At 35.3% G+C, this 23,639-nt stretch overlaps 1 protein-coding gene across 3 annotated transcripts in view; it reads left to right on the forward strand.

Annotated features, from left to right (window-relative positions):
• The window catches only part of LOC118193155 (prostatic acid phosphatase-like), a 116,254-nt gene that overhangs the window by 82,707 nt on the left and 9,908 nt on the right, over positions 1–23,639 (forward strand). For all 3 annotated transcript variants that reach the window (XM_085811329.1, XM_085811331.1, XM_035364195.2), the window contains 3 exons: positions 3,157–3,309; positions 3,530–3,625; positions 18,466–18,555. In XM_085811329.1, coding sequence (XP_085667455.1) covers positions 3,157–3,309; positions 3,530–3,625; positions 18,466–18,555 — 339 coding nt within the window. The remainder of the gene's footprint in view (positions 1–3,156; positions 3,310–3,529; positions 3,626–18,465; positions 18,556–23,639) is intronic.

Below are 23,639 nucleotides of genomic sequence, written 5' to 3' on the forward strand. Positions count from 1 at the left end.
ACAAGCGAGATAGGTCACAACACAACAATAACGTTTTTATTTCATTACTTTTTAACTTTTTTCCTGGATTGTAAGAATTATTTTAGTTTTATAACCTGTTATTTTATGTTAATTCCCTTCCTTATTAAGCCTCGTTTCATTTCCCTGCCAGAATGGAAATTTTCTAGCTCGCGCAAAGTTCATAATAGGTAAAAGAAGGAAGTATTTAAAAGAAGGTTCCGGAAGGTAAAATTAGAGCATATTATTAGCATGAGCATTAGAGCAAATTAGAGCTTGAAGGCCATGTTGCTAACTTTGATCTTCTGACGATTATAATTCTGCGGCGTTGAGTTACTCTTGGCATTAGGATTGTTTACGCCGACTTCGGTCAGAGCCAACTTGCGCGCTAGTTAAACTGTTAAGATGTTAGTCTAAACTTAGATATCATTAACTTTAGTCTATCCATTATCTTTTACTTAAAGCCAAAAGTGTTGGCTTCTACTGTAAGCATTAGTTGGTGCTATCTATTAAACGTTATTTGAATTAATATAAGTGTTCTTTACGCCTTTTTCCTGTCTCTGTGGTACTTACAAGACATAGCGAGAATTCGTCTCTTGTCTTTCAGAGTTATGGTCTAGTATATGCTCTTTAGATCAAACTCGATAAAATGAACACTTCTATTGGATGCCGATGAAGTAATTTTTTCTCAGTTAAAGTATTTAATGATTTCTTAAATTAAGATTCGAATATCTGTTAAGCTCAAAGTTTCAAGTTTTTCAATCTTTTCGAGATTTCGAATCAGTCGAGTTTTCAGTTTTTCAAGGTTCGTGGTACACGAGATTCCATTATGCCCACTGCAATATTTGCTACCTTCGGGTTACTTAAAATTAAGTATATATGTTCAAAATTTCTTCTTCGGGTTTTAGTGCATTCACTCATAGTTCTTTTAAGGCATTTATTCATACTTATGAGTTAATAGTAATAGTGTGGCAGTAGAGTAAATAAAGGTTTCTTTGAATAAGAATTGCAGACTTTTTATAAAGATATTCCACAATTAAATGTATTATGGATTCATTCGTCTATACCATTACTTTCCTTTGACTAATACAAGATGTTCATAGCTTGCTCCTTTTATAATGGAATTCAAAAGATGTAAATCTAATTTAATGTAATATGCGAGTGTGCTGCAACCATCCGGGTTGATAGTAATCGGCTAATAGGCCTCATGGTCAGACACCAAACACAGATTTAAAATAATAATAAGATCACTAGATCTTACATATCTTCTGCATGAAATAATTTGTAAGTTTACAATGAAATAAAATCTGAACTTACATTACCTGTCTGTAATCCAACATTTACTACAAAATATGATTAAAAAAACTACTTTTAAACTATTGGGTACTAAAAATTAAAAGTATATCTTAAAAATTGACAAGAATTTCAGGTGCTTCCAGGAAATTTCAGCTGTTTGTGTTACAATAAGAATTCTAATAAATGAGAAAAATTCTTGGCCGTACCAAACAATCATGCTAAAAGTTGCTTTTAAGTATATGCATTTTTGGATTTTTCCAAAGTCATCGGATTTTAAAGGTATAGGGATAAAATATCAGCAATATTTGTCTAAAAGTGCATCTTAAAGGCTCTAAAATGCCGGAATGAAACGAATAAAATTGATTTAAGTTTTGTTAAGAAATAGGGTGAGAAAGTGTTAAGAAATCAATAATTTTATCTGTAAAATATTATCAATCTGTATCATAAATGTCTCCTTTTGTTCTAGTGAAATTTCATTTTAAAAAGTTCACAATAACGTGATATGAATTATTGAGGCATGAATATTCTATTTCGAGACGTGCACGGAAATCCTTACTGCTCCATTATTTGAATTAAAAAAGCTTCCTTTATTTATCTCAGACATACGACATACGATCAAAGGGTTTAATTGTTTAACAATGGCTTCATTTAGAGTTATTAACTAATAAATACTCTCAATATACTGAATATTTTTAGACAGGCTGCTGTGGAAGTGATTAATTTGAGGAAGTTCTGATATACACAAATGGCAATAAGAATGAACATAGACACATTAGTAGCGGGGCTTTTGTTAATTTGGCGGGGAAGAAATATCTCTGAAACGTAGAAATACCGATTTCTGATCCGTTTTCAGCTCTGAAATGATGGCTATTGGTATGTCTTTGGACTGTGTTTTAGAGTGACATTTATCCGGGGAAACTTGTATCCTTATGGACAGCCGAAGATGAATCAAATACTTAAATAATTGGAGAAATATTAGAGACCTGAGAAGAGTTAAAGTTATTGGAACACTCAAGATCTTGTCCTTTACTTCTGTCCTCCATCTACAATGGATACCATCTGTAAATCTAAAGTAAATCTAAAGCGTAATAATATAAAATCTAAAGCGTAATAATATGACTAGCAAAGCAGGGTACTTCCATGTCTGAGGTTTATGCTGAACCTTTGACCTTCTTTGAACTGTCCTCGAGAAGAAAGCTTTTAATTAACAATTCTTGGAGACAGCTACTCAGATACTCATGGTATAGTAGTGCAGGTACTGGTACTGCCGTTGGTTTCAAGAGTGACAGGTAAGGACCAAACGTCTCTTTCTCGGTTGGCTTCAGGACGTTTAAGTACCCTCCCCTCAGATATTCCCGTGGTACTAAAATACTTCCAACTTGCACCAAATGTAAAAAAACCATGAAGCTACTGCGCAACATCTACTTGTTGTGTTGCCTTGCTGCGTGAAGATCCGCTGAAAAGACTTAATTTCGTGTTGGTAGTTATGAAGGCGGGTGTACTTAAGGATTTGATCTGATTCAGAGCAAAGGGATTTGTGAGAACAAGTTGGTTATATCTTGATTCATTCCATTCATTCTGATAATGAAAACCACAGTAAAGCAATCACTCATCATTTTGGTCTTCTTCGGTGGTAGTTGCTTTAGAGTTTGTGATTACTGGTGATACTCAATGCGAATATTTGCAATTTCGAAAATATTGGATATTTTCTGGGATGGGTTAGCTGTCGCTATGATGGGTTTCACAGAAATTGCGACAAAGTAAGTTTACTAATGCAGCCAGTTAATATACAAATTTCATTTGATAAAGCATATTTTTTGTATATATATTTTTTATGGATTTAGTATTTTTCTTTTTTTGTAGGTGAGAGTATTAAGCGCTAAAAGAAACAGGTGCATTCTGAGTGCGCTGTGTCACATGGCCGCGCTCTACGCTCCAGATGAAAATTGGCAGTTTGTCCCAGATTTCCCATGGCAGCCAATACCTGTGAAGTACGAAAGTATAGGAAACGATAAGGTAAGCTGCTTTACTTTTCTAATGCAACTTATTTAATGAAATATTTGGTACAATGCTGGTATTTTTATTTATTCACGCAAATTTATTCACAATGGCTGATTTTCAATGAAGTTTTGAGGTGTACTTATCCAAGATATAATACATTTGCAGATACTTGCTGCGTACGTTACAGGTTCGTAATATATTGAATATTATTCTAATCAGGAGGTTTCTGTTTCAGTATTTAGGAATAGACAGGGAATGTCCTGCAGCACGTGCGGAAGCAAATAATATATCAAACTCAGATGAAGGAAAAGAAATCATGGAATCTCATAAGGTAATTCTTTTATCTATATTTGAATAATTATATGGTTTCCTCAGTAAAATAATTTACATTATGAAGATGCACTACAATTTGATTTCAACAAAAGTTCAGAATAATTCATCTTTTATTAAATACATTTCTGTGATAAAGTGAAATTTTACCGAAAGAAGTCACGCTATTTTTTCTTTTTTTTTAAAGCTAGTATGTGACTTTATCTATTATTGTCTTTACTTTTAAAGGTAGGTTTTCAACAACTGCAAAACCTTTCGATTAAATAGGCTGTCTTGCTAGAAATTAAAAATCGAAAACAGGAAAATCGATTCACATAGTAAAGAAGAACGGTTAAGCCTACTGAATACTAATAATTTCTTCTAAGGATCAGTTTTGGTTAAGTAGGGTTATAGGGTATTTCACCTGACTTCTTAGCGCACCTTCGAGGTGTAGTAGTCTGCACGCTGGGCGCGTATTCCAGAGGTCCGTCGTTCAATTCCAAGCGAAGGTGTTGCTCATTTTTCACATCTCCTGCTTCCAAAAAATACCTAATGACTCTACAGTGGCGCCCGAACTAAAAGGTGGTCGATGATGATTCTCCACACCCAGGATTTGGCGACTGAGTCCCCTAAACCCCAGTCGCCGTTTAAAGGGGGAAGTATATAAGGTATTTCTCCCGCCTTCTTAGCGTACCTTCCTGGTGTAGTGGTCTGCACGCTGGGTGCGTATTCCAGAGGTACATGTTTCGATTCTGGGCGAAGGCGTTGCTCATTTTTCACATCTCCTGTTTCCAAAAAATACCTAATAACTCTACAGAGTAATGGTCTTCAAACTGAGTTTCGAAGAACCGCAAGGTTCTGTGATTCAAACTCTGTTGCTTCAAAAATGAAAATAAAAATTTGCCATTACGTATGTTAAAGGGAATGACGTGCAATGGTTTGCAAAATTAAAGAATTTTCTAATGGAAAATGAATTACGTTTAAACAAATGTTTTTAAAACTATATAATGGAACATTTTCAGTTGAAAAGAAAAACTGTAAGAGAATATTTCCCAGAAGAGAAAATTTAACATAATTGGATAAAAAAATCCGTTCGAGTACTATGACAAATAAGAAAGTTCGCCGGTGAAGAATAGGGAACAATCTATTGACATATCAACAGATTCAACATAAAAATCTAAATTTAAGCCAAAGGCCGTTCTTAAATTTTTGATTGCAAATTTGCAAAGTAGCTAGAAGTTTCTCACACAACTATAAACATTTTAATGCCATTTGGAACAACGTATTTCAGTGAAACGTTTTCTCAATGTATGTGGCAACAATATATATATATATATATATATAACCAAATTAAATGCAGAATATGATTACGACAGTAGATAACATCAATAGAGCTAGACTTCCACAGTTTATGTAAAAAACGGCAAGCACACTCCTGTCACTAAATATAATATACGGGTAGGTGACACACGGAGCAAGAATTAATGTTGTTAATGAGTACATATTTTACATTAACTTTGTTTTAAAATTTGTTAATAAATATACAGTACTTTTCTTTTACTATCTTTACACAAAGTACCTATGATTGATCTGCTTTAAATATTATTTTAAGATATATTTTTCTAAGTGTAGGATAAAGTTCCCCGAAAAAAGCTTATGTTTCTAAGGATTCTGAAAGTCGACAAAGTTTGAAGACACTTGAGGGTGAGCACGCAACATTTTGGCTTTTACATAAATTTTAGATACTTCCCGCCATAGGTTACACAGCCTTTTACAAAGCATTTTTCTCATTTTAGATTACCTCTCCATTACCATATTTTAGATATTTACTCTTTACAAGGCAGGTAATGTCATATACGCTTTCGTCACAAACAAGAGATTATATTCTAGAATTGAATAAAATCAAAACAAGAGAAAGTGTTTTTGCTTTAATTTGTTTGCAACAGACTTAATCCTCCAAGCGGCCAGACCATACACTCAAATATATTTGTCATGATACATTTAAATTCATACAGCATTTTGAATATGCGCCTTGAGTATGCATCTTGAAAATCCGTTTTGAACATGCATCTTGGGCATGCACTTGAAACATGTTCGAACAGTTAAGGTATTAAATATATCAAGAAAGAAGAAGTCAAACTACAAAGTGGGTTAATTATTTTGGAAATAAAATTAAGAAAATACCGCATTCTCATGAGCTTTTGGGAGACTTTAGGGTTTTAGGGCCAGATTCTTGGTCACTTCAAGGGAAGATTACGTTCTCTGTAAGCAGATTTAGGAAGGGATATTTTGAATCTGTACTAATGCTGCCATTTAAAATTCCTTTTCATATTTATTGTTTTCTGTAGGATGATATTCGCGTATATTAAATACATAATCTCATTTTCAATAATCTTTGTGAAATGTTTGTTATATTCTTTAGTATTTCTAGTTTTTCAGTATGCAGGTGACAGGTGACAGCAGGGCCGGACACCCGGACGCGTAATGACAAACCACACATTGAGTTGATCAATATTAAACGAATTTCGCTTACTGCGCATGCCCAAAACGGAATTTGGTGCAGTTACGACTTTGGAGCAATTTAAAAAGAAGATAAATACGATATATGGTTGATATTGTGTTATCTTGGGTATAAACAGTTCGAGGTTTTAAAACGTGTCAGGTTGTGTAAGCTGCTTCATTACATGGAATGTAAATGTCGATTATAAAATACCCAAATTTTCTCTTAAAAAGGATTACAAAACAGGAAACATTACAAGATATATTAGCTAATTATACTTCTGAGGATTAAAAACAATTGAGTATTTACCATACGTTCCATTCATATATACTTTAACAATTTAAGGATTAAATTTAGTTTAAATTACTGAATTAAAGGTCAAATAAATTATTGTAAGTGAAATAGACTATTGCAATTGTAAACAGTCGATAAGACCTACATGGCGAAAAGGCTTGTGTAGGGTTGCTTATGCTTAGTCGCCAGTATTTTCGCCCACGCCAGCGGTACACCATTGAGCATGCGCAGTAAGCGAAATTCGTTAACAATGATCAACTCATTGTGCGGTTTGCCATTAAGCCACACGGACGGCTTTCTAAGACTACTCGGGGTTGTCCGAACCCTGCAAGTATGCATTTCAGTATGCATTTAATGGTTTGCAGCTTAGTCTCTTTCAAGTTTCAGTATAAAATATTCAGTAGTTCGATTAGTTAAGTGCCATTCTTTTTTACAGCCTCTTGAAAAAACTTTTACTTTCTGCCTTCTGTTTTCACGGAATCATTAATGAAAAATCTATAGCTTGCAAACTCATTTAGTTTTGTTGAATCAAATTAATATTTTAAATTTTTATTTTAAATTTTTATTTTAAATACTATTTGTGTTTAATTAAATTTAAGTGAACTAAAAGTTTGTTGATATTTATTTAATTACATTATCAGGACTTTCTTCTTATTCACTTTACGAACATACTGGAGTCCTGAGTAGAACAGGAAGTTTGCTTAAAACTATGTTCGTTGCAGTTGTAAAAGATACGACATAAATGGGAAGGCTTTAATTACCCTTTATTCTTCACAGTTTGCAGAACGCGCGTCGGGCCTGCGAGGCCCGACAAAACAAAAACGTAATCCAAAAATTTCTTCCTTTGGTGAAATTTTTCGACCTTCTCAGTAGCTGCGTTTAAGGTCATGTACTTGTCAGTAACAAGCATTTCCAAAATTAAACCTTTCATCTTTTATCAGAAACCGAGTAACCGGGCTTCCCAGGCCCGAGGCGCGCGCTCGCATTGTCATTTAAAATTGAGAAAGAGATCAGGCAGTTGAAAAAACGTCTTGCTATTTGAGCTATGACTATAAATGAACAGAAAGAAAAGACTACCGAAACTATTAGCCGAAGTGTCGACTGATGAAGATACAATTAATGAAGAGGACGAAAAAATAGTTCACCAATCGAATCACCAATCAAATTCTGAACAGGCATTAGACTCAAGCGATAAATCTAGTAATGAATCAAGTAATTTTGTGTCCGTCAGCGAATTGTTATCTTGGCAAATATAATGCGACAATATGGAATAAAAAAGAACCAAGACTTGCTTAAGTAAAAGTTTTTATTTAAGAAAAAGTTTACAGTCTTGCGTAACGGCCCGAAAATCACCAATTTGCTGCGCTATGTGCGAGAAAAATGTTTGTGGTAAACACAGCACGATTATTTGCAAAACAAAAGTGAAATGTAAGTTTTATTTTGAAATTATTGCTGTAAAAATTTAATACTGCATAAATTACTAATTTTATGAAATTACTAAATTTCATTTGCGCTCAAAAAGAAATCAGTTTAATTTTTGTTGTTAAAGATAAATAATTTCAGTCTTAAAATTGTTTTAAAATACAATTCTATTAGACTTATTAAATTAAAAGTATATATTTATATTTTATACACTCTGTTTTCATTACTTAAATGTTTTTCTTCAATTACACAAGTAATTTTATTTTTTTGTTAAGAAAAACGCTTCGGGCCTATGGAACCCGACGCGCGTCCTCGCGTAGCTAAAAGTAGCGTGCGTCTTCGCGGGTTAATCTTTACGTATGTAAAGTACGCAGAATGCGGGAAAACTGCAATACGTCTTCAGTATCAAGAGGACTAAATTCTGGCCTTAAAGGCGGACAGAAACTGACTGAAAAGCGCGCGTGAGTTAAGGCAGCGAGAAGTCTCTCTTTCTAACTCCTACTTGACTAAAAGTCACAACTTAAGTACTTAACAGTTTGCAAGCTCAATTTGCATAACTGAAACTAACCGCGTTTGTTCTGGCCGGAAGTGGAAAATGAGAGAGGACAGTAAAGTTTTAAAATAAAATAAACGTTAGTAAAACCTATAATCCTTACAACATATGTACTGAATTATATCCAGAAAACTGTAAGACTGAGATTTTAGCTACCGTAAATATAAATTTAATATTTTAAATGTTATACCTTTCTTTTAATTCAGATTTATTATTTTAATCTTATAAGAATGACTTAAAATGAGGCGAAATGAAGTATCAATAAGTAGTCATTTTTAATCATTTTGCGGAGATTTATTTAATTTAACTAACAGTTAATTTTTATTTAAAACAACTTTCCTTTCACTCCTGTTTTCACCCAAATAAGCTAGCGCGCGTGCATTCAAATGAGGTAGAAAGAAGTGCTATTTAAAGGAAGATTTTTGAGAGAGGATTTTAGAGCATATTATGCGTGCTTGAAGGCTACGTTGCTATTGTGAATTACTAGCGTTTAGGTTCTGTGGTGCTGAGCCCTTCCAGCCATTAAGTTTGTTTCCGCCGACTTCAGAGTCTTCCTGTGCGTTAAATTATCTTGTCAGCCGTTAGGGCTAGATTCACAACATTTTATTTTAAGTTCATCGCTTCCTGTTTTGAGTTAAGCCAAAAGCTTGGCTTTGTCTAAGCCCAAGTCCGACCATGTGTTAAATTATACTGAGTAAATAAAGGATTATTTAGACCCTTCTTCTGACTTTCTGTTGAAATTAAAGACCTGGGGATAATTCCTCGTGCAGTCTTTTAGAGATCGTTAGTTTATGCTTCAAAGAAAAGGACACTCTATTATTTCCTACTGAGGAATGCCAATGCAATTAAAGCAAAAGTTACTCCAAGCAAAGAATTTCTTTTTTTTTCTCATACGTTGTTTCTTCGGTATCCGAAAAAGGATGCAGTGAAAACTCTTTCTCATCATTTAAATAGTTTTTTTTTTCCTCTCACCATATGTACGGTTTGGTAAAATAAAATGTGGATGACGATGCTATATGGTATAGCCAGCCATATGAAGTATAACATCGTTTACCTTGTGCAGTGTAATAGGAGATAAATAATTTTTTTGACATCACGCAGCAAGGAACGACCTTGCATAATAGTGCGCTTGTGTAGCACTGATTCCTCTCAGTTGGGTGTCAAAAGTGTTTGTTGAATGTGCTATCAGGTTCAATTGTTCCGTCTAACCTTCTTCGGGAACATGCAAGGACCTGACTCGGAACAGAGAGCTTACTAAAGCTATGTTCAAAACTGTGGGAAGCAGACAGGATACACAAGAAGGGTATACAAAACCCTTTATTTTTCTCTATTTACAATAACTTCCGTACTTCGGAATACAATGACCCACCACTTGTGGTCTAAACGTAAGAATATAAAAATAAAACTAAACTCTAATTTAACTTTAAAATAATAAACGTGGAAGATTGGCCTTATATTAACAGGAAGCGTATGTAGTACAGAGAACTGTGAACACTACAATACGTTTAAAAATTATCAAGAGGATTAAAACCTCTGGCCTGGACGGCAACCAGCAACTGAGTAAACTTCTAAGGTAAGCGGCCTGCTTCGACTAACTGCTTCCTCTCTCTCGCTTGGCAAAAAGCCACAACTTAAGTACTTGGCGTTCGCCAGACAAACTTTGCATAAATACTTTAATGCTTATAATTCTGGCCGGAAGTAGAAAATAAGAAGTGATAGTAAAGATTTAAAATAAAATAAACGTTAGTAAAACTTAACTTCCTTACAGTGCTACCTGAAAATGATGCTTCTGCTGCTTGGTAAGTGAATACTTGAGACTCGCGTTTCAACTCCTTGTGTTTCATACGCATTGGTAAGTGAGTAACATGCAGTGATACGCTTTTATCGATCGAATACAATTAGCCTATCGATATTTGTGACTTATTTTCGCCTTATTTAGAGAAAATTGATTTTTGGTAGAAAACTGGCCATAAACTGAGACACATTTCTTTCAAGCTACCTATTAATCTATCAAATTGATTGAAGAACCAAGCAAATAATAGGAAACGATAGAATGAAACGAAATCCACCGAACGATTCAAACCCTGTTACTTATAGAGTTGCGAGGCCCCAACTTGTCAGCAACAGTGGTAGTGACTGCTATGAACTGTAAATTACACAAACTCGTAAGAAGGGTTTATATCCCATTTTATTCCACTCTTTAGAAATAACAGCTGCGTTCACTTGACGCTCACAAACTACGCCGACCCGTTGGTTTAACAAAACAGAAATGTGAAACTAAAAATAAATGACAGAATGAATAAATAATGAGATCACTACCTACGAGGCTCTAAACTCGTAACTAACTTAACCGCGTTCTAAGATACAGCTGAGATTCAGCAAGCTTACTGATTAAGCAGTTAAGATTCAACGAACTGCCGAAATAGGCACACAGGCCGAAACGCCCGGTTCTTAAATTTCTACCTAGCAACCTCCACGCTTGCGATTCAAGAAGCACACATACAATCTCGTTTCCCTTCTATTTAAACTCAACTTTCTTCTGCTAAAATTTGAATAGACTGCGCGTTCTACTACAATTTACATACTCTGGCATTGGCAATTCTAGGAAGAAGTAAAGGTTTGACAGGAAAGATAGTTTAAACTTAAAATAAATGTCAGTTAAAATAAATATAAACCTTACATTTGCCGCTGCCAGAATTTGGTAAACTTGGAAGCAGGTCCTAGAAACGAATTGTTGAAAAGTTTCCATATTCTGACCTACAACTCAAGAGCTCCGTTTACATAAAACAAACTGTTTCCTAAAACAATTACAATCATTTCTGTAGATTATTAAATTACTATATCTTCTTACAGGATCCTTTCTGGTCTTCATCAACCAATCTTTTTCTCTTCTTTCCAGCATCTGGAAGGAATAAGTATCAGTATATTCGAAATACATTATGATTTACACTTTCTTAACACTCGATACATTTTCGTTTTCGACCCTTTTCTTTTCCTTAATTAACTGCTTACATTCACATTCATTCAAATATTCAAACATGAATTTAACTTTACCCTGGTTCTCCACCATGTATTGTGTCAAACGGGAATCTTCGTGTTTTTGTATTACAACACTTCCCCTAACCACAATGATTTGTTAGCATACAAACGACCAAATATGACACACCTTAATCCAATATACTGAAACTCGATGAGCTATGTTTAACATTCTTAAAATTCAAGTGTAGGTGGAGAACCCTACAAAACACATTCATTCTAATTTCCCCCTCATTCATCTCTAGACATGCAGGCTTTCGCTCTGAAGCATGATTTTATCTGCTGTTTAATACTTAGATTTGAACTCGTCTCTTTTGAGCATTTACTTTTAGCATCTAAACTTTTATGCTTCTGGACTAAATTCTACTATTACATAACTTTCAAGTATTTACCTATATTTACAAAATTCTAATATATATGATTTTTACAACTTACAATAACATGAATAAGATAAAAATAAAATTTTACTGCACGCTTTTTTCTTCGCCAAGCTGGTGGCACTGAAACTAAATATTCCATTAATACAAGAATACGAAGTTATTTTACTTTCAGCCAAATTCTGGCTTAACATAACAGAATCAGTCTTTCGACCAAGAGGAACTGCTTGCTGTTAGATTTTGCACTTAAACAAAATAATGCTTTTGCCTTAGATAAATAAAGTAAAACAAAACTAAGTCTCAACCGAGACAAATTGACTTCCGTCAACACATAGAACTTCGTATTTACACATAACATTTCAGAACAAAAGAAAAATTTATAGAAGATTTTAACTTTTCTTTGAGTTTTCGATGCTTGGAACTCCGACATCCTCTTCTGGCAAAATTGATCCCAAGTTACAGAGTTCATGGAAGTTAATTTCCGCTTTTGGGTTCTTCGAGTTTCCTCCTTGGAAACTTTTCTTTTTCGCCCTCTGTACGCCGGCCTCTTGGGGCGGTAGTCTTCTGGTTCCTGTCTTTTCCGTTTGGCCCCTGGACGGCTAATCTTGGCGGTCTCCGGTCTGGATTCTTGCTTGAATATTTTCTGTTGGTGCCAATCTTTTCGTTCCTCTTTCTGTCTTTTTCTTCTCATGCACGGCGGCCTTGTTTGCTCCTGACTATCTGGCCCTGGAAGTGGTTTCCTCGACACAGATTTTCTACTGTGGGAAGTTGTAACTGGTCTTTTCCTGTTTACCAAAGATTCTTTACGAGGCGGCGTTGATTTCCTGCACTTCTTGAATGCTGGAGTGTGGCCATTTTCCTTCCTTCTTTTCGGGACCCTAGAATGACTTGTAGAAGGGCTAGGTTCCTCTTCTGTTCTCTGCTTCTTGGGTGGTGGAGCGGGTAGCGTTAATTCTGGAATTTCCACTTCTTTTGCGCTTGAGTCCTGCAAGAAACTTTTAAGGATTTGAAAATCATTTTGATTATAATATTTTTTCACCTGGTCGGGACTTGCTTTACAGGTTTCCCCTCTCTCGTTCTTAAGGTACAATACGACTACCTTGATTTCCTCTATTACATAGGGGCCTTTAAACTTTGGAGCCAATTTTGCAGTGAAATTATCTGGGGCACTTGATAAAGAAAATTTCCACTTTAACACTTTATCCCCTACATTAAAATCTGCTTCACGGCGTTTTCGATCATAGTAAAATTTCTGTCTATTTCTTGCAGTATCCGAACTTTTAACCGCCTGATCAATAAGTTTCTGTATATCCTTTTGTTTGAATTCTTCTTCCCTTTGTTGCACAAAGAATAATTTATCTAGTGGCGTAATTAACTTACGTCCTAAAAATAATTCTGCTGGAGTTTTTCCAGTAGTATCATGATTTGCTGTTCTTAAAGCATAAGCTAACTCATTTATGTAGCCATCCCAGCGCTTGTGATGTGTGTTAACATAGCTTCGAATTATTTTTACAATATTTTTTATTAACTCTTTCTGCGATATTTGCCTGTGCTCTATACGGAACCATTTTGATATGGCGTATGCCAAGTTCAGAGCAAATGTTTTCAAAAATTTGGCTAACGAATTGTTTACCGTTATCGCTAATGACATTTATAGGTGCACCGTATTTTAAAATGTACTTGTGTAAGAATGCATCTGCAACTGTTTTGGCTGACGCGCGTTTAAGTGCAACAATTTCTGTCCACTTTGAAAAATGATCTACAATTACTAAAAGAAAACGATTTTTATTTAACTCACTCTGGGGAAAAGGACCAAGAAGATCTATGCCTAAAATTTCATTTGGAAATGTAGCGCGAATGCTATTTAAGTACCCGGCCGGGCTGTAATTAATATCATTAATTAATTGAGATTGATTGCAGGACCTTACACACGCAGTTACTATTTTGTATAATTGCGGGAAATATACCGCCTCGCGTACCCTTTTTAAAGTCTTTCTGACCCCTAAATGACCCGCTGTTTTCGCGTCGTGTAATTCCTTCAAAATGCTTAATCGAAGCAAGGCTGGGATGACTGGTTTGTACTCGAGATTTTCGTTTGTTGTTTTCGTATAAAATAATAAATTATCTATTATTTCATAGTTTTCTGCTCTATTTCTTATCGCATCGATATCTGTGTGCTCAAAGCTTTCGGGGTCTTTCAAATAAGCATAAATAATTCCAAATTCAGAATCAGCTTTCAATTCAGCAATAATTGTTTCTCTAGAATCTAAAATTTTAGAAGTCAACACAGCGCATTTAAATTCATTCCCTTCATCGTCCAGTTTTATTCGGGATAGTGCGTCAGCTACATTATTTTCTTTCCCTGGTTTATATTTAATTATTAGGTTATATTCTTGAAATTTTAAAGCCCATCTTATTAACCTGGGCGTTAGGTTTTTCTCCGAGTAAAGTCTACCAACAGCCGCATGATCCGAAAAGACTGTTACTGGCGCTTTGCCGAAATAAACTCGAAATTTCTGTACAGCCATTAATACGGCTAATGTTTCTCTCTCTGTAGCTGTATAATTCCTTTGCGTAGAATTTAAAGTTTTACCAAAAAATGCCAAAGGATGGCCATTCTGCATGAAAAATGCACCTACGGCATAGTCCGACGCATCTGCTGCAATTTCCAGGTTTTCGTCTCCTTCCGGGAATTTCAAAACAGGGGCATTGATGAGTGCTTCTTTTAACCTTTCAAATGCTGTATTTGCTTCTGCTATCCACGTAAACTTACTTTTTTTTCTTTTAATTGCTAACAACGGTTCAACAATGTTCGCGAAATCTTTTATGAACGACCGATAATAAGAACATAACCCAAGGAAAGAAGAAAGTTTCTTGACGGTATTGGGAGGTGGAAAATTCTTGATGGATTTTATTTTTGAATCCTGAGTTTCTATACACTTTTGCGAAATTTTATAACCCAGATATTTAAGTTCTTTAATGGCGAACTTGCATTTTGATGCGTTAATTGTAAGACCGGCCTCTTTTAATAATTTAAAAACCTCTTCCAAGTCTTTAATGTGTTGTTCCAATGTACTACTCGTTATAATTATATCATCTAGATAGATTAAAGTCGATTTTCCTAGGACAGGCTTTAGAACAATGTCCATAGCTCTCTGGAATGTTGACGGAGCCCCACACAACCCAAAGGGCATGCGTAAAAATGCATAAATGCCCGATTTTGTGATAAAGGCGGTTTTATGTATATCTTTGGGTCTCATAGCTATTTGATAGTAGCCAGACGTTAAGTCCAACGCAGTCATGTATCTCGTAGACTTAATCTTTCTAATAATTTCCTCTATTACCGGCAAAGGGTAAACCGGGAAATTAGTAATACTATTAAGCTTTCTGTAATCGATAGCAAACCTCCAAGCCCTTTTATCCGAAGGAGGGAAATCGTTCTTTTTCCTACATAGTACGACTGGACTCGCGTACTCACTATTTATGGGCGTTATTATCTGGTTCTGCAGCATTTCCTGAATGTGTTCCTCAATTATTTGGTGTATACGAGCCAGTTTCCCTTAGAAAGTCCTCCACGAAGGCATCCCTCCCCTTAGGCAGATAGCCCTAGTGTGCCTTGCCATAATTAAATACACACACCACGTCAATTATTTGCTCTTTCTGTTTATCATACCGGTAGGGTTTAGTCCTACAGGGTTTATGGGCAGTTAGTTGTATATCATGTGTTACAATTTGACAGTTACCAGGCCGTTTTGAAAACAAGTTTGAAAAAGTACTCACCACTTGCTGGATGGCTTGGCTTTCATGGACACTCAAATGGCTAAGATCTACCTGCGGTTGTTTCACTGGCTCCACCACCCTCCGATCCATTTCCAGCATAATCGAATTCTCCTGAAAATTTAGCTTGGCTTTCGCGGCCTTTAAAAACTCCATGCCTAAGATGACTGGATTCTGCAAATTTTTCACCACAGAAATTAATACTTTAAGGCTTTCATCTTTTATCTGTATTTTTAATGATAATTCCCCGATACATTGAGAGGTTTTTCCTTGGGCCTCTATGATTTCCGTGTTTTTATTTTTAAACAATCGTAACCTATTAAAATTCTTCTTGAAAAATGTATCACTCATAAAATTACCTTCTGCCCCTGTATCAATGAGGGCTTCTACTGGTACATCGCCAACCAGGACTTGTATAATTGGTAAGTGGGAATTATTTACCACGACCGTGTTTAAGTATCTTCTTGAGGGTTTTTTCGAAACTTCCGGGGTCTGGACCCTCGCTTTTACAGGGCCCTCTACTCGTTTAAAGCTTTCCTTTCAACTTCAGTCTTTTGGGTACGCGGACGGTTTTTTTCAAATTTCCTTTTTGCGCCTTGACCTTCTAGCTTCGATGAGTTGGCTTGATAGCTCTTTCCCTCATAAGAGCGATTTGTGTTTCCGGTCTGCTGATTTGAGAATTGCCTGCGGGGGCCTTGAGAATACGATGCCCCTCTAGAATTTTCCACTATTCTTCGGTTTTGGAACTTGACCGCCAAATCGAAGAGATCCTGCAAGGTGCTTGGATTTCGAAGTAATCTTGGACAGCAGGTAGCAATCTTGGTAAGATTATTTCAATTATCTCCGTGTCAGGTTTCTTTCCATACAGCATATCCGTCAGCTTTACTTTTCGAAGAATAAAGTCCGTCAACTCTTCCATATTACGTTAATAAAAACTATACAGCTCGGCTTCTAGCTTTGCTCGGTCTTTCACTATGGGGAAGGCCTTTAATAATGATATTTTGAAATTTTCAAAGTTATATGTTTGGCCTCTGAATTCTCCTAATAAAAATTTCCCTATACTCTTCCACCATTGTGAGGCCTCTCCTCTTAGTGCAGACGTGGCAATGGCAACTTTTTGTCTTTCAGGCACAGGGTATAACTGGAAGTGATTTTTGAGGCCTTCTAAAAATATCGCCACTGAATTTTTTCCGTCGAAATTGACGTTTGGCTTGATAGATGCTCTCATCGTTTGGACCAGATATCCAAATCCTTCTAACTGGTTCGCCATTTCTTGCTGTTGGAGTTGTACAGGAGCTTCCATCCAGTTTTCGGCCATCTAAGTTCGTAAGATGTTCGGGCGCCAATATAATGTTGCGAGGCCCCAACTTGTCAGCAACAGTGGTAGTGACTGCTATGAACTGTAAATTACACATACTCGTAAGAAGGGTTTAAATCCCTTTTTATTCCACTTTAGAAATAACAGTTGCGTTCACTTGACGCTCACAAACTACACCGACCCGGCGGTTTAACAAAACAGAAAGGTGAAACTAAAAATAAATGACAGCATGAATAAATAACGAGATCACTACCTACGAGGCTCTAAATTCGTAACTAACTTAACTGCGTTCTAAGATACAGCTGAGATTCAGCAAGCTTACTGATTAAGCAGTTGAAGATTCCAATGAACTGCCGAAATAGGCACACAGGCCGAAACGCGCAGTTCTTAATTTCTACCTAGCAACCTTCACGCTTGCGATTCAAGAAGCACACATACAATCTTGTTTCCCTTCTATTTAAACTCAACTTTCTTCTGCTAAAATTTGTATAGACTGCGCGTTCTACTACAATTTACATACTCTGGCATTGGCAATTCTAGGGAAAAGTAAAGGCTTGACAGGAAAGATAGCTTAAAATAAATGTTAGTTAAAATAAATATAAACCCTACAACCTAAATTTATAAAACGAGGGATAAATGCATGAAGGCATATCGAAAGGCGGCTGTACATTTTCTTAAACACAAATTCGCTGCGAGCAATGGCGTAGTGTGGAATTGGAGTATGGAAATTGATATATGTAATAATTTCATTCATTTATACTAGCCTTTTCTTTCAAATAAGAAAGCTGCGTCGAAAAGTCTTCTGTCTCTATTTTTTGTTCTTCGGTCTAGCGAAAGTTATGCCCAAATAATGCATTCTGTATTTCTCTCAGCTTCTGTTGCACTATGCGACGTTTTCGTAACACTATTGTGATAGGTTCTTGTTAAATAAATTATTTATTGAAATTACGTCGAATGAAAGGTGAATTGTTTCATTTTTTTCTGATTAAATTACGCAGCTATAAAATCCTCTTTTTAATCTGTATTACCTTTGTTTATTTTTCATTGCAATTTTGAGCTGATTATATTTTTACTGCCCATTCATTTTTCAATCCAATATTTATGCTGGGCCGGTTTTAGGGAACCAAACGTTTCAAGAATAAAGATCATTTTTTATTTAAAGATAAATAAAAGTTTTAATGCACAGAAGTATTCAGTTTGAAACACATTTTTACACATTTCCTTAAAAACATTTTACTTAGGAACAGTAAGATTAAAAGAAAAGGTCACATTTTCCAAATTTTCGTATCAAATTTATATTTTAAAACATTTCATATTTCATACTTTCATATCATAGTATTTCATATTTAAAAAATCTTACATTTTTTGCATTGAATAATGTATCTATTTATAAATGTAATGAATGATTTGTTATATTCTAAGAACGAGAATTCTTGTCGACTGAATATTTATGCATCTGTTAATTAATTATTTTATTGTTTTGATTTAGATGTGGAATGCATAAAATTTCAGATCTTTCATTCAAGAAACTTTAAAATTTTAACAAAACTTTTTCTGTTGTGTAACTTCCTCATTTTACTTTTAGGAAATGTTCAAGGATTTACAACATTTCAGTGGATTTAAAATTGGCTCTTTGACAGATGCAGAAGAATTGGCGGAGATTTTAGCTATAGAAGTAAGCTTCAATTAAATGCACGTTAAAAACTTAATTCTAAGCATATGGTATTGGGTTGGCAAGAAAGCAATTTCAATTTGGACGAACAGAAATTATGTTCGTTTGTTTTCCTTCTGTCAATCTTATAAATTTTTTTTCTTTTGAGATTTGGCAGCTGACACTTTTAGGTTACTATAGAAATAAATTTCGTCTATTTTTATTTACAATTGTCAGTTTTAACACGGGGTGCAAAAATAAACATTTTGGATCTATTTTTACTATTTTAGTTTCATAAAGGCAAGAAAGCGGCTGAGGCTCCCAGAGAGCTATACGAAGTTTATAGTTTTGATTGCTTAACAGAACGCATGTGTCAGATATCGTTTGAAACATTTTGATCTGGAGATTTTTCACTTGAAGTTGACCAACATTCTGGTCGACCTTTTGAAATTGATGATGTCAAATTAAAGCCGTAATTGAATCAAATTGTCATATAATTGTGCGAGATATTGCAAAAAGGTTGAATGTATGACAAACAACAATGTGAAATCACATAAGGTATCTTGAACTCGTTAAGAAGCTGGATATTTGGGTTCCACATGAATTGAAAGAAATTCAATTAACACAACGAATCAGTATTTGGGGTACGCAATTCAAACGTAATGCAATCGACCTTTATTTAAACGAATTATCACCGGTGATTAAAAATGGATCGTCTACAATAACATTAATCGAAAAAAATCATGATAAATCGGCACAAATCATACTGAATGCTAAATTGCATCGGAAAATGATCATGCTGTCAATTTGTGGGATTATAAAGGCATTGTGTATTTTGAGTTGCTTCCAAGCAACCAGAAGATTAACTCAGATATTTACAGCTAACAACTTATGAAACTGGAGGAAGCAATCAAAGATAAAAGGCTACAATTGGAAAATCGCAAAGGACTCGTGTTCCATCACAACAATGCGAGATCTCACACATCTTTAGCAACAGTTCGAAATTATTGTAACTTGCTTGTGAAGTGACGTCGCATCTCCCACATAGTCCCTACCTTGGACCATGGCATTATCATTTATTCCAAAGTTTACAAAAATTTTTAAATGATAAAAATTTCAGTAATATCTATGACCTCAAATCACACTTTGTTGGGGGTTTTTGCTGATAAACACCAACGACTTCATATAACAGGTAGACGGCTCACCCACAGAGAATTCGTCTGCTAGGGTGTCTCCAACATACACCACGTGACTAATGCTGTTGGCGCTCTTGGGGAGTGATAGCTTAGGCTGTTCATCGCCAGTTTGGCCCGCTTTTGATATGGCAGGTAGTACTTTTTATTTCCGTCTGCTAGCGGTCAGCAGACAACGGCCTCGAATTAGGTTGTTCGATTTTTTACAAGTATATTTAGATATAACTTAACCCTTTTTTTCCTGAATATTTTATCTATATTTTTAATAATTGCTTTAAATTATTTGCACCATTGTTTAAGATGTTTATGTTAAATAATTTTAGGAAGAAAATCTAAAATAAATAATAAAAAATTGAGATGGAAACTTTAATTTTGAATAACGTTAAAAAATTAATTGCACTACTGTTATAATATTTGAGAAGGTAAAAAAAATCTCGTTTAATTTTAATGCATTGCATCCTAAAGAGAAAAAGAAAATCACATTGTATTATATGTATTTATGCCATTGATTGCCTTTCTTTTCTTGAGATTATATTACTGGAACAAAATAATGCAATCTTAATTACTGATTTCCACATTCCACACTCATGTGTATGTCATGGGGGGGATCAATACATCTTATTAACTATAAAAATTATTTTATATTGAAAATGTATCAAACGGTAACAAACTTCAACTCAGTATTTATTATTAGGATCAAAACGATATTACAGTTAAAAATTCTCTCTCTCTCCTTTTTTTTTTTAAATACTATTTAAAATATGGTAAGTTTTTCACATCGCATTTTTTCAATTACAATAAATTTCTAACAGCATCGTAGATGAGACAGAATTATAATCCAGATTATTTTTATTTTAATTGATTTTATAGAAAATAATGATAAAGCATTGAGCTTTATAAAAATCAGATTACTTTTATAAAGCTCAATGCTTAATGATAAAGCATTGAGCTTTATAAAAGTAATCTGATTTTTATAAAGCTCAATGCTTTATCATTATTTTAGAAAATAATGATAAAGCATTGAGCTTTATAAAAGTAATCTGATTTTTAAAATAATGCTGTTTAACTGTTTATGTTCAATGTTGCATGAATCAAGATGCTTTTTTTTTTTTTTTAACAAAGTAAACATATCGCACAATCTTTTCTCAATAATTTAATGCTAATAATAGCGTTTTTCTTTTTTTTTATCGCAGGCAGTAATTGTTTATGAAATCAAAACGCGTACGACTTGGCGAAAAAAGGTTAACGCCAATTGGCGCAGCTTTCTATTTCAACGGAATACACGGAAAAAACATATAAAATTCAATTATTTGTAAAGGGTGATTCCAGTAAATAGTGTCACAGTATTTAATACATTTTGATGCTAATAATACATGCTGAAAATGTCATATACGGCGGCAACTTTCTTATACAGTATGGCTGAAACTTTCCAACCAATTCAACAGAGATAGTAAAATGACAAAAATACTGAAAATAAAATAATAAATCATGCAGTTTTAACTTACCTATGAAAGGTTACAAGTCCTCCTTTCACGAAACTTTCTTTACATCCGTAGGCGCTGCAGCGAATAACCATTTTTACTTAAATTTTATGTGACCAAGCAGAGCAGCAGTCTTTCGTCCCGTAGAAAGCAATGTAAAGTATTTCCGCACTTTCGGAATTCGCGCAGCAGTCACGTGACACTAATGTTGGAACCGGTTGAAGGTCGCAATACTCTCTCTACCAGTATATTATCTCGTTGATAAACACCAGAAGCCATATGAGCGCGGAACATTAAACATGTAAACAAACATCCATGTAAATAAATTTATCACTGATAGCACCACGGAACATGCGAACATGAGGTAGTAGAACGTCATTAATGTATGGTTGGATAGTCATAGTTTCAGCTGTAAGAACATATAGAGACGTGCGGCCATTGATCATTATCCCAGCCTTTACCATGACACTACATGTAGGATATCGCTCCCTTTCATGTATGTTTGCCGGTCTATTATGCACTACTCTCACGTCACATCTATTACCGTCCACAATCAGACGAGTGACTGAACCTATCTTCATCTGAGAGCAGTACGCAAACCCAGTCGTCTTCTTTCCAATTGCGATGCAGACGACATCATTGCAAACGGGTGAAACGGGGATATTTAAGCAATAGAATGCATAAAACGGGGCGGCGGGCGTATTGTCCTCCTTGATGCAAATGTCTGGCTACAGTTTTCTTGGAGCTTTGTTTGCCAGTAGCAGGAAGTAACTGATTTGATACCTCAGGTAGCTGTGCTGCACCGGTTACTTTTTGTTTGTTGATATCACTAAGTACCTATCTTCTGCAGGTGTCGTACTGCGATCACGACCTCCCTCGTCGCATATGCTACACAGTGCATTCGTTTGACATGATTTACAGACTTCAAGCAACACTGTGGCTGACGTTGAAAACCCTAGCAACATCTGCTTTTTTTCACCAAGTTCGTTAATTGATCTTTTCCCGTTAAATTTTGCTTTTGAACAACAGTCAATACCAGTCAAATCCTTTATATCTCTTATCAGCGCTATCACGTGACGCACAACTTCGGCTTACATACGTACAACACGTCTTACTGCATCCCGCACTTATGCTAATTTCCACATTTTCCTGCTTTTCATTTTGTGGTTGCTATCACTGCTACTGTGACCTGTCCTTAGCAAGTGTCCACCAGCGTATTAGTGCATTTCTATCTGTATTTTTCCTCGAGGCGTTTCTAGTAAATGTAAAAATACGTGGCATGACAACTGTATTTGGAGAATATGCTCATTTTAAACGTTTTTACCTAAACCGGAAAACCCGTTTAGTATACATTCGAAGTAATGCTTTTCGTTTACACTCAACTTCTGTCAACAACGGCACAGTTCCTGAAAGTGCCCTTGCAGTATAGCTTGGAGAAACCTTGTTGAATATCTGGAATTGCCAAACCTCGTTCTCATTTGAGGCTCGTTTCATGTACGGGAGCAGAAAGAAGTCTGCTGGAGCAAAGGTCAGGCGACTACGGTTGATGCTCGAGGAATACAGTTCTTCTGGAGACCATAAAGGTGTTTCACAATATGGCCGAATGTGGGAGGGCATTACCATGGAGAAGGAACCAAGATCTCGTGTTGGCGTATTCTGGGGGGACAACGACGGATCCTTTGCAATAAATTTGCCCAAACATCCTTGGAGGTGTCAGCATTCATTGTCACTCTTTCTTCTTTAGTTTTTCCATGTTTTCGTCATTACGAGAAGCCTTAGGCTTGCAATTTCAAGCGCTGTTTTCAATACAGTTCAGTGTCAAAAAAAGTTTTTAAACTCTTCGTAAACACGCTTTAAAGAAAGGGCTTTTAATCTTCGTAAACCTTTTTTAGCATTGACATAACACTCTTGCGCAGATTTACAAAGCTTGAAAAAGAACTTTAAATTCGTTCGCTATTCCATTTTACAGCTATTGCTACACATTTGCGCGTTAAAAATTTTACTAACAGAAATTCATAAGGCCTATTCATGTGCCGTTCTCAACACAAGTTCAAAACATGTGGTTGAAGCATCCTTTTTCCTACTTCGTCATAGTGGTTTTCCCCATGTGTAACGTGTATACGAGTCAGTTTCCCTTAGAAAGTCCTCCACGAAGGCATCCCACCCCTTAGGCAGATAGCCCTAGTGTGCTTTCCCATAATTAAATACACCAAACACCTACTTCGTCATTTACCTAACACCTCCACATTTTACGAAACCATTCATCGAACTTTAACGTAATACCTTGCAAAAACGTCATGGTTTGCTTTTTGGATTTAAACCGAATTTCCCGTTCATCCCCATTTCTTGCCAAATAATGTTTCCTGATGCCCAAATATTTCTCCAGAAGCAACAAACTTTTACACATTTTTGAAAGGCAATTGTTAATTAATAC

The sequence above is a fragment of the Stegodyphus dumicola genome, chromosome 2 (assembly GCF_044657685.1).
Source record: "Stegodyphus dumicola isolate Sdum_Otavi_A_Nest chromosome 2, ASM4465768v1".
In the NCBI taxonomy this organism is placed as follows: Eukaryota; Metazoa; Arthropoda; class Arachnida; order Araneae; family Eresidae; genus Stegodyphus; species Stegodyphus dumicola.